Source organism: Mastigoproctus giganteus, chromosome 8 (assembly GCF_048544385.1).
Source record: "Mastigoproctus giganteus isolate SK-2022 chromosome 8, ASM4854438v1, whole genome shotgun sequence".
NCBI classification, from domain to species: domain Eukaryota; kingdom Metazoa; phylum Arthropoda; class Arachnida; order Uropygi; family Thelyphonidae; genus Mastigoproctus; species Mastigoproctus giganteus.
Window position 1 is genome coordinate 188,487,081 of NC_143582.1, and position 12,823 is coordinate 188,499,903.

The 12,823-nt window shown below is 37.6% G+C and overlaps 1 protein-coding gene and 1 non-coding gene across 2 annotated transcripts; both read right to left on the reverse strand.

Moving 5' to 3' along the window:
- Window positions 1–84, reverse strand: TRNAL-CAG (transfer RNA leucine (anticodon CAG)). Its single transcript has one exon. It is a non-coding gene; the product is annotated as a tRNA-Leu (tRNA).
- A 7,711-nt stretch (window positions 85–7,795) lies between these two features.
- On the reverse strand, window positions 7,796–9,763 carry LOC150082089 (uncharacterized). The gene has a single exon (XM_090380424.1). The coding sequence runs from the start codon at window positions 9,761–9,763 to the stop codon at window positions 7,796–7,798; it is 1,968 nt and encodes a 655-aa protein (XP_090236550.1).
- Window positions 9,764–12,823: the final 3,060 nt, after the last annotated feature.

Sequence of the window (12,823 nt, forward strand, 5' to 3'; positions counted from 1 at the left end):
TGTCAGGAGTGGGATTCGAACCCACGCCCGGAAGACCGGACTGCGACCTGAACGCAGCGCCTTAGACCGCTCGGCCACCCTGACATCGATATACGTTTGTCTATCAAGGGCATCCATGTTTATATCTTCAATTTGGCTTTGTTAAATTGTGTTAAAAACTGGGATGCATTTTTTCTGGACTACAAAAGGCTTATGGACCCTTTTGTAGTCCATGGAAACTTTTCGATGATCTTGTCTTTACAAATTTATTCAAATTATATACTCGTACATATATATATTTTTTCGAATATTATTTCTTTTCATTTGCTTGATAGAAATGATTAGTATCTTAACCTTCCAAGAAGTACGGCTTTTAGGGCATGACATGACTTGTGTTTGAATTGAACTGATAATAGAAAATGGTCACCGTGGAATGGATCACTGAGCACTAACCATTCCATGCTTGGAAAAAGAGATGCTGAACAGATGGATAAATCTATGGCTGAGGTAGTACCTGTAGGTAATTGTACATGAGTTGGAGAGCCAGAATTTAGCAGAGTCAGGTTATGGTTATCCAGGAATATTTCGATTAATTGGCCTCTCCTATCTATGGTGGAAGATAGATCCCCACGATAGATGGTGGCCGTTGAAATCACTGAATAAACAGACAGGAGGAGGCAGTTGTGCAATTAGATTGTCAAGTTCGGTCTGGGAGCAAGGATAATTCGGTGAGATATAAATTGATGCAAGGGCTAATGATATTCTCATTGCCCATCCGAACTGCTACAACTTCTAAGGAGGTTTGTAGTTGAAAATGTGTTGACAGTATAGTCGATTTTACAAGAACAGCTACCCTTCCACGAGCAGGACGGTCAGAATTTCTGTCTCGCCTAAACATGGTGTAATTTTTGAATCTTAGAGAGACTTTTGGTGATAGGAATGTCTTCTGTAAGCATTTTTTTGAATAAGAAAATCACTCAGGTCATCAAAATTACTATGTAATCCTCTACAGTTCCATTGTACGAATTTATTCATTGTTTGGGTTTGATTGAGGAACATTGATCTGATTGTTTTTTCTGAGAAGGCTTCATTCTGCTTTGTTTTAATTTTTCATTCCTGGATGACTTCGTAACATCTCAATGTCAAGAGAAGCTTTTAGCATGTAATTCTAATACTGATTCGTCATACACTTGTTGAACATCAATTTCCATTTTGCTATTGCATGGTTTCACTTTTTCCTGGTCTTCAACAATTGCTGATTTTGCTGCATCGGGAAATGTTGAGATAACATCAGTTGGGATACTGATTGGCGTATTGCTGGTCTCATTGACTGAAAGTTTCTTTTTGGATGTCAGCGCAGTTTTCGTCCAGGTGGAAAAAAGAATTGCTTGGTTCTATGGAGACATCTGTTAGTGTTGCAACTGAGCGGCTACCGATCATACCCATCAGCGGTGACTGATGGGTATGATAGGCTAGGCAAGGTTAACAGTACTTGCTTTCTTGCTTCAAGATGTGACTTTATGCTCCACTTTATATTTTTGGATTTTTTCCCTTGTTTCCAAAAGTCGCATGCTTTAGAAAATGCAGGATGGCTTCATTTACGGTTTCAATTCAAGTTCTGAGACAGAGTTAACAACTTTGCTGCCTGTGGGCTCTAGTGATGGATATTCATTGCAATCTACCGTTGCTCCTTTTTGCCCTAGAAGAAGGAATTCCTTCTCCCAGGTTACCGGCCCCACCACATAGAGGCAAGAGTGGTGCCAACCAGTGACCAAGCGATCAGCAGAAGAGGAGAGCAGTAACGTTGCTAGCGTTGAAGCAGTGACGTTGCTCAGCGAGGGAAGCAGTAACATTGCAAGCGGTCAGCAGTAACGTTGCGAGCGGTAGAGGGTTTATGAAAGCACTAGTACTCGCCTTAGGAAAAATGCTAGAAAATCGCACTAAAAAGATCGCTTGGCACTCGGGGCCGAGAGAGGCTGTAAAATATTATTATCATTATTATATGTATATGTACCTGTATGTCGTCTTATACAGGAAGAATTTACGAGATTTAAATATTTAAGCGAGCAGCCAATCAAAGAACGGAAGAGAAAGTTTAAACGTTAAAATGGGAATATACAGTATAGGATTAAATGGAGAACAAAACGCAACTTTCTAGAAGCACCTTAATTAGCAATTAACGCATCAAGGGCATCCCTATATCCCTTAGATACCGATTGGGACGTCTTTGGGTAAACAAAAGACGCTTTAAACAAATATGTTTGACTATTAATAAAATTAAAGGTGTAGACGAATAGGAAAGGGTAGCCACTCAAACGTGACAGTTCTCACTGGACAGTTTTTAAGGTAAAGAGAAGTTGTGATATTCGGTAGAGAAAAAATGCAAATTTCCCTGCGAAAATCAGATCAGTGTGCAGAATGCAGTCTGAAGTGTGGAACAGAGTTGGTAGTTTGATTCTGAAGAGTGAAGATGCAGCTTTAAAGTGTGCATATCCTGCTCAGGGCAGGCACGTCTGGCTTTGTCCCAAGTATCGAAATGGAAGTAGTATTTAATAGCAGTGAAAGAAAACCTTTAGTAGTTAATACTGAATTAATTGCTAAAGATGGAAGGTATAAAATAAGTACTGACAATAATTATCAACCTAAGATAAGTTTAAAATAAATGTTGTAGGTAAAGATAGTTGGAAAGAAATTTCTATATTAAAATTGAATAAAGAAGCTTATAGGAGTAGGAGGTATTGTTGAATAACAGATTCGTCCTTATGAGCGATATATATGTATACGTATATTTGCAAATAACCTCGTTGTATATTAAATGTTTTGTTATTTTATTTTTTGTATCAGCCTCTGTTGCTCAAGACGTATAGACAGGCCTGTTTAAACTACATACTTGTAAAGAAAATAACCCTCAGCTCTCGGATCGCCTGATCATAGTGACAATTACCGCAGCACTCAAGTTGCATTAACAAGAAGGCACATAATAAAGATCTGTTCTTTCAAAATACAGATTCTTCCTACAACAGTAGTTCCTATAACTTACAAAGCAAATCAACACATACCTTCACGAAAATTCCAAACATCATAAAGAGAATTGTTTGTCCTTATAGAAACGGTTACTGTTCTCAGCTATTACTCTTTTAAGAAGTCACATTGACTGTAGAGTAAATGCGAGTCAGAATTAAATTACGAACTTCTTTTATGAGAGGAAAAACTTCTTTTATTTGATTTAAAATAACCATAAAAATACTTTACTCTCTCTAATATACAGTAACTCGTATAACTAACTAATAAACGAAAAACACGCTGATATCAGCGCCCTCTAGTGTCTCTAGAATCTCTAAAAGCAGAAAATCTCTAGAATCTCTAAAAACAGCTAGCTCCCTCTAGTGTTTCTAGAATATCTAAAAGCAAACGACGCCAATTCACAACGCGATAAAAATATGCAGTAATAAATATAAATTCGAGAAATACATTTCCCATTTTATCAGGGTTCGTTACATAATTAAATCACGTGACTTCGTAACATCTCAATGTCAAGAAAAGCTTTTATATGCTAATTAACTTCCGCTAAAACTTTTCCTGTTTCGAATAATTTAATAGTGGTGTTTGCTTCTTGGCAAGATGCCAATTTATTTCTTAGCCACCTTTCAAATGGTGTCAACAACATTGCGATCGAGCTTTGCATATGTAAATAACCGGAATGGAGTAAAGAGGTTGAAAGAACATCGCGTAGCACAATAAAGGTTAAGTTTCCTGACAAATACAGACGTAATCTGCAAAAGAAGACATTCCTGTCCACGACGAAAGTATTAAAATATCGAAGCTAAGAAACTTATCTCAAGTACTGTACAGAGCTTAAAAAAACAAAAAAAAAAAAAAAAAAGGATGTATTTTTGTAAAGTATTGCGTGTACCTTGCCCGTACAATCAATGATCTTGATTGCATGGTCAATTACAATCAGTGATTTTGATTGTACGGTCAAGGTACACTCAGTTCTTTACAAAACTCTTCAGGCTTCAAGTTAGGTGTAATTTTTCAAGCTCCCGTTAATAAAGGATTAAAGTTTATTGGAGATCGAAAGTGGTATAACTGTAGGGAACGTTGAAAAAAAGAAATAAATAAGATGGTTTTTACAAATATAGTTATATACATATTGTAATATATTTTCAATACTTTTAAAATCATTAGTGATTAGGATATTACCATATAATAATCGAGAGGCGTACGGCAAGGGAACACTGGAAGTAGAGTGTTTTTCATTCACAGATGTTCAAATATCAGTCGAAAACATTTTTAAACTTTTTTTTTTTTTTTAATACTTACTACTGTAAGCGTCAAAGTACAAATGAAGTATTGATTTTTTTTTGTTTGTTTTGAGTATTTTAAATTAATTACATAATCTTTCAATATGTTGAAGTTTTTTTATTTTAATAAATAAAAATTACAAAAGTACACCGTGTTGTTTTATCCTTCTGCGTAATTCGAACTTTCAGTAATATGAGTTGTTTCTACTTTTAATTTAATCAAGAATTATAAACTAATCATTAACATACACTTAAAGAAAGAATCACTTTTTCATTTGATATGAAAAGTTTTTAACTAGTTGGAACTCAGACTTTTCCATTCATTTATAGACATCTACTTTAATACAGTTATAATATGAGTTGGTTCTACTTTTAATTTAATCAAGAATTATAAACTAATCATTAACATACACTTCAAGAAAGAAGCACTTTTTCATTTGATATGAAAAGTTTTTAACTAGTTGGAACTCAGACTTTTCCATTCATTTATAGACATCTGCTTTAATACAGTTATATAATGAGTTGGCATTGAATTAGAAACATCTACCTAATACCTTGTGGGACGAGCTTTTGCCCGTAATGTAGCCAGTACACTGCCAGCACATTGTCAGGTGGATGGTCATAGTATCGAATGTCCTTTTCCAGTATGTCCCAAACGTACTCAATTGGGTTGAGTTCGACGGAGTTGGATGGCCATGGGAGGAAGTAGAATTCATTGTCGCGATTCTGACACCAGTTAGCAACTTGTTGGGCCTATATGGCATTGCCCGGAGTTGTCTGGATACACTGTCATCATTGGGGGGGGGGGAGGTGTACTTTGTTGGCGACTGTAGAAAGGTAGGCATTCCCATCGAGCTATTTTTTTAATGGTGATCACAGGACCCAGGGCATGCCACGAAAACACTCCCTAAACCATAACATCACCGCCTCCAGCCTGCCGAATACCAACAGTGCATTCAGGTACCATGGCCTCATGTTACTTTCTCCAAATGTGGACACGCCCATTAGCATGATAAAGTTTGAGACAAGATTCATCAGAGCAGGCGACAGATTTCCCCATGTCGGTGGTCCATTATTGGCGCTGACATGCCCAAGAAAGGTGCAGGAATAGCAAGACTAACATCCTTGTGGAAGTTCATCTTGTTATTCCTATGCTCCCACCTAAAAGTTTGGAACCACAGAGTAAGAAAACAATTATTTTTTTAAAATTGGCTATACAATGTATGTAACGTTTAATGTAAAAAAAAGAGGCAAGACACGATAAAGTATTTCAAGATTTTTTTTTATTAAGCATTGAAAAATCTACAGCAAAAAATATTTAAATGATTAATATTTACAACTATACAGATTTTTCATCAAAATATCCTGCACACAATTATAAAACTAATGGACAGAATGCCACATCTGTGCCTTATACAGACGTGGCTTTCTGGCGATTCATTTTATAATAGCGTTTTGAGTAATGTTATTCCAAGTGATCTGCAAGGTTCCCCGTAATTTGTTTTGAAATGGGCAGCAGATTTCACGGATTTGGCAATCTAGACCAGCGGTTCTGAACCTTTGTCGTCAGCGGGCCAATATTCATGAAAATACAATGATAAATAGATATTGTAGGTGGGCCATATATCGAGAAGGGTTTGCTAGTCCCTTAGGGGGCAGCATTGTTATTCGCGACTGTGATAGTTGGGATTTTCGCAGTACCTACCGGTCAACTAATTATTTTCTGCGAACCAATCCCCACCTATATGCCCAGTTCCTTCCGATTTTCTCCATACTTGGAATCGGTCATCAAAAATTTTACCACGAACTTCGATTAACAGGAAATACACTGCTCGAGAGAAATAACAGAACATGTAGAAAACGTGGTGTAACTCGTGCAGCTCGCGATGAAGTGGGACAAAATTTGGTGTGGTGGTGGTGTACCATAGAACAACGATGAAATGAGGCAGCGAGAAACTTCGGACAGATATAAGGAACATTTATAGGGATTGTATAATAATTACCAAAAAGGTCACATTACAGAAATCGATACAAGATGCTCGAAAATATGATTACATGACATCAGTACTGCATGACCCCACCTCCAACAGCTAAACAGGTCTGACAGCGGTGAACCAATGTCGATATAAGGGGATAGATAAGATTCTGTGGCAACAAATCCCATTCTTCCACCAGCGCAGACCTTAGCTCACCAAGTGACAGAGGAGTTGGCTTTGGCGTGCAATGCGGGCCCAATGGCGTCCAACATATGTTCGATCGGATTTATGTCTGCTGATCGTGCTGGTCACAGCAGTCGTTGGATATCTTCATTTCAAGATATTCCTGCACCATTGAGTTCTATGTGCAGTGATGTTGTCGTTGATGGAAAGAAAATCTAGACCAACCGCACCCCTAAAAAGTCGCAAATAGGATTGGAGGATCTATTTTCGGTACCTCTAAGCAGTTCCATTATCCCTATCAAAAATGTAAAGAGCGGTGTGGCAGTTGATCATTATTCTGCCCCACACCAGAACACTGCCACCACCGTAAGTGTCCTTTTCTCTGATGTTGGAAGGATGGTACCGCATACCTCAAAGTTTTACAGTGGATTTTACACGGGAATTTCAGTGTTTCTATTGAACCCAGCTCGGATTTAAAGTGTAGTAAGTAGCCGAATGTGTTTAGAAATCTGGGCTATGGTCTTATCTTGTGCTTCCTTTGTTAGGCGCGGTCATCTGATCGTGTTTTGTCCTTTAAACTGCAAGTCTCCTTGAATCGTTGAAAATGGTAGTTTGTACTTCTTTAAATGAAACACCTAATTTTTTGCCAATACTTCTCACAGAATAAATTCTTTATACAGAGTTATAATAACACTTCTTTCTTCAACACTCAGTTCTTTATTTCTTTCCATGTTTATCACGAATTTATTCACGAATGTTCGATTTTACAGCTGTTCCTCTTCAACATATATTATTGCAAAACACTCTAGAATCATCTGCAATTTTCTATAATATTGAAAGAAAAATCCCACTTTCTAAAATATTCTAGAGTCATCTACAACGTTTTACCACATTTAGGAATCTGGTACATCTTTCTGAAATAATCTAGGATATTTTAAAATTTTCTTAAATAATTCTTAAATAGTGTACTAGTTAAGTTTTTTGATTTTTATACATAACTTAAAGTTAACTGAGTACAGAAAAAAAGACTATATTTCGACGGCCATTTTAAAATCCCTTAAAAGAGGACTAATGCGGTAATTAATATACGAAGACCTTAGAATATTTCGGACTCTGATTTTAATTAATGGCTATTTTAATTTGATTTATTTATGACTATGCACAGGGGGGTAGGTTCATATTATAATCATTCCCTATTGAGTTGAGAGATTAACAGTCCTACTAAAAAGGTATGAGGTTTCTTCTTATAATTTAAGATTAATATTGACTAATTATTGACTAATTTTATTTTTAACACAACAAAAATACAAAGACTGTTGTTGCTTATAAGAATAATAAATAAACGACTTTTATTTAATTCTTACAAAAACAAAATTTTTTTAATTTCACATCACCAACGCAATAAGACTGGTTGCCATATTTGTTTATTCGACTGATGTCATCGAGTACTTTATAATGTTCACGTTTCGGATAGTGGCGAATAGTGGCCTCGAACATCGCGCCACCTGGTGTAGTGCTTAAAGTTAAAAGGTAATCTTCGTGTACATCTTGGTTTTCGACTTTGGCAGCTGCGCCAATCGTACGAAGATATTGGAGTAGTTTTTCCTGAGGGTGTTCAAGATAAGCATTGTGGATCTTTTCTAGCGATAATTCGAAGCAATCATTTTTGTAAGAATTCAACCACTCGTTCATGGTTTTCACCACGACATTTGCTGCCTTTGTAACGTTCGGATGACACGTCGATAAAATGGTTTTTGAACGGCAAACACACCAGTGAGGTTGAATTCCAGCTGCAGAACAAGTCCTGTTGTTTGGAACTTCATTGAATAAACTGATACCCCGTATATTCTCACTGTCACATGTTGAACCGCTACCATTCAATAGATGAACTAAAGTCGCGTGAATATCGAACGGTGTGGTTAATCGGTACTGGTTTAAATCAAGATGGTATCGGATTAAGGGATATTTCTGCAAAAACCATGGTGGTAGAGTCAGAAACACAAATGGCATGCGCTCCTCGACTTTTCCAACGTAAGTTTGACGGATTTCCCCAAATCGTATTCCATGATCGCTGAAGAATATCAGTAAACTGTGATTTAGAGTTCCCGAGTCTTGTAAATATTGAAGTAACTCTAAAGAAGGCTTGTCAGCATGTCCAGCATTATTTAGCACATCATGAGTGAGTCGAGCAGCGAAAGTGAAGGTAAAGTATTGCCTTTCCTTCATGGTGGCCACAAAGGAACGGAGGTAGTCAAAAAGCATCTTCATTTCCATACGATCTTGAAGGCAGTGCCGTCTACTCCTCTTTCGAAGGTCGGATCCTTCTAGGGCTAAGACAAAATGTCGAAGGAAGTAATCAGTAGGAGGATTCAAAAATCCTCTCCGTTCATAATCAAAGGTAGCTATCCAGGGAGCGTCCTCGGCCAACAACGTTCGGTATCCGTTGGAGGAATAGTGCTTCCAGATGAAATCAGCGTCATCAAAGAATTTTGCAGAATCGTTACGTCTAGAGGATTTCCAGTAGTAATCTCCACACCTTCCTGATAGGATGGGGATTAAGTTGGGGAAAGTGTTGTCTTCCACTTTATTGTATCCGTGGAGTTCCACTGCCGATAAGTTCTGCCGTAAGTACTGTAAGGTGTTGTTAAAATGTCGGATGAAGTTGAGCTTGGACACAGAATCGATGCCCACCATGATTACATTCAGTTTCTCTAACTGCGTGTTAGCCTTCTTCTCAGCTTTCCGACATCGCTTCTCTACTTTCTTTTTCAGTGGCGTTAATGCTAAATAGGTTTCGAATTTGTTGTTTTTTTGCAGTCGACATGTGACCCTAATGAATTCTTCACCAAGAGGCTGATTAAAGACAAGAAGCTTCTTTGTCCCAGTTGTGAAGTGATCATCTGGCTTCCAAAATTTCTTTTTCGTGTCTCGAAGTATCGACTGGAAATGACAAATCACGTCGTTGGTATTAGAAATATTATAATGGGCCCTTAGCACGTTCTTATCTAGCGATACTACAGAATTTGGCTCAACCACAAGAAATGAAACCGGACCAGGACATCTGTACTCATATTCAACTCGAATATAAAACCTTTTTAACGTTTCGTCAAAAGGATCGAATTTTGGAATGCGACATCCTAGAGTATCAATGAAAAATTGTCTTCTGGTTGATGGAACCGGATGAAAATTCTCCATTACAAACAGGACTTCATATTTGTACAAACATAATGGAAACACCACTGCCAACAGTAACAGCGACAAAAGGAGTTGCCATCTTTTAGAGTCCCTGCTGGAGCTCCCCGTTGCTTGTTGATTTAACATAGTAGCTAATAGTTTTATAGAGTGAGAAAAGAAAAACAAAATAGGTAGTGATTAATGAGAAATGTATTATTAACAGAAAAAAAAACTTATTAAAAACTTCTTACATTCTACAGAATGTAAGAAGTGCTAAGTTTTATTATTATTATTATTTTTAATAGGCACAGAATCATAAATAGATGTGTTAAAAGCACGCATATTGGAAAATAGGGAAGATAACATAATGGTGTAAAGGAGTCTTACCTCTATTATGCCTATTGAGTGGTCACTGCAATCTCTTCTCTTATAAAGCGGTTGTTATGTGAAAGCGCGTTAAAGAACGAATTATCGATTGGCAAGACCTTGTTGGAGAGTTGAAACCCCTAGTCAAAAGAATATTTTATGAAGCTGTTTAAACGAGAGACACCGGTAAGATACAAAAAGAAGGGGAGTTCTTCTTTTCGATCACATGATTCGCTTAACGTATTGTACCTTTTGAAAGCTGAATATATTAACACGCACGCACACAAGCAAGCACATTCACATTCGGAACATGTACATGAAACGACTCTTCATGATGTTCAATTTTTTTTCTCTTTCTGTGATTAAAAGAGGTGAAAAGTAGATATAGTTATTTCCTTAATAATTAATTAATTAGCCGTTCGGTTTAATTATACCTGTATAATATTTATTTCTCTTCTCCCATATACTATTTTTTTAAAATAGTATGCGAGAGAAGAGAAATAAATATTATACGCTTCTCTCTATCTACATAACAGAAGGGGAACTTATGGAGAAGGAATTATGTACAGTATTTGTCTTTTTGAAACAAGGAAGATAAAGGGAAGAAGAAGAAGAAGAAGAGGAAGGAAGGAATAAGCTGTTGCTCATCCATCAAATACAGCTGCGATTCAAGTGCTAGATACCTTTAGGAATCGTAAATTGAGCTAGAGGACTGCTGTGTTTTTTTAAAAACAAAGCACTCCTCCCAGTTTTGGTTTTTGTGGGTTTTTTATTGGAAAAATCCACATACTTTACAGGAACTATAAGTGAACACGTGCACCTTTGGCACCACGGTAATTCTCAGCCGTTGATGATGTAAAGCATTTCCAATAATTGCATGTCTTTCTTTGAAAACAATCTCTGTGATCTTGCCTCTCGTTATATAAAACTTCCGACATCACGTTCGCAAGTGTTACAGAACGACACGCGAAGCGTGCACGGTTTTCTCAAAGCTGCATTAAAACTATGTTTAATGTTGAAGGTAAAGGTCGAGAAGATGAAAGAAGATATTTGTTGACATTGGACTTGAACTTCTGTAGATAATAATTTTCAGGAAATACGTTTGAACGAAGATTTTTCCAGAGAACGGCAGTTGAATGAATAAATGAGGAAGATGAAAAGTTGATTCTGTGGGTTTGAAGTTGCACAGTAAATGGATGTTGGCTGGTGGCGGCAAGTGTTCGGACTGTTTTGAAAGAGAGAGCGGGAATTATAGAAGCCAATTCAGAAGAACAGTGCCCATGGAAGTATCTGTAGAAGAGGCATGCAGCAGAAACAGTACGTCTACGATACAGCGAGTGGAGAGACTCTGTTAGAGATGAATCATTAATTAACCTAACTGCCCTCTTCTGAATGGAATCTAGAAGCCTGAGAGAGGTTTTGGGGGCACCACCCCAATGTGGGAACAATATTCCATGGCAGGGCGAATTTGCGATTTGTACAAAGTGAGCAGCTGTTTGGAAGAAAAGCAACGCCGAGAGCGAAAGAGAAAACCAAAATTTTTAGATGCAGAGGAAGCAATATTTGTAATGTGCTTGTGCCAAGAGAGATTAGAAGTCAGGGTAATCCCCAATAGATATATCTGATCTTGCTGAAAAAAAAAAACATAGGGCTGAGTTTTAGAAGGATTGAAATCAACTGAGTTATCTTTGTCTTACTGGAGAATTACATGGAGATTAGCATTTAAGATAGTTTGGAAATTCGAGAATTTGAAGCAGTTTCTGCAGAACAAGGTTTCTCAACCTGGAAGGTGAAATGCAATGTGCTATTAGCATTAGCATTTGCATTAGTAGAGGCATATGATGCAAGAAAGCAAGCTTATGCAGCATCAGCCAAAAAAAAAAAAAAAAAAAGCAGCTCTACATCCTTCTTGAAATGAGGCCTCCAGACCTGTATACAGTACTCAAGGTGTGGCCTGACCATTGCCTTATACAAGGGAATAATCACCTCCTTATCCCTACTACAAAAATTCCTGTATATTATTGACAAGACACCATGTGCTACTCTTGCAGCCCGTCTGCACTGCTCAGAAAACTTCATATCTGCCTGCACAATTACCCCTAGGTCCTTTTCATTCTCTACCACTGTCAGTGTAGTACCACAGAGTTGATACTTTGCTCTGGGGTTGCTGTTTCCCATGTGTAGTACTTTACATTTGTCAATGTTAAACTTCATTTGCCACCTCTCAGCCCATCTGCTCAACCTTTCCAGATCCTGTTGCAGCAGCATAGTGTCAGTAGTGTCCTTGACAACCCTGCCAACCTTTGTATCATCTGCAAACTTGGACATTAAACTTGATATACCATCATCAATATCATTCATAAACACCGAAAACAACAACGGACCCAACACTGAACCCTGAGGAACTCCACTAATAACATTAGTCCATGTTGAGCAGTGTCCATTGATTACCACTCTCTGTCTTCTGCCACTCAACCATCCCCTTATCCATAGCAGCAAATTGCCTCCAATGCCACACTGCTCCAATTTGTGCAGCAGTCTTCCATGTGCAACAGTATCAAAAGCCTTTCTAAGATCCAAATATATTAATATCAAAGTTATTCCCTGCATCCAGTTCTTTTGTGACTACATCATAGTATCCAATCAAATTGGTCAGGCAAGACCTGCCCTTAACAAAACCATGCTGCGTCTGAGCTATAACTGAAGTCTTGTCTAAATGATCCTGCAGTGCTTCTTTAACTAGTGCCTCCATTAATTTTCTACACATACTTTAGCATTAGCATTAGTAGAGGCATTTGATGCAAGAAAGCAAGCTTATGCAGCATCAGCCAAAAAAAAAAA

What these genes read in the sequence shown, in the direction of transcription:
- LOC150082089 (XM_090380424.1), bottom strand. Translation starts at nt 9,763, where the DNA reads ATGTTAAATCAACAAGCAACGGGGAGCTCCAGCAGGGACTCTAAAAGA.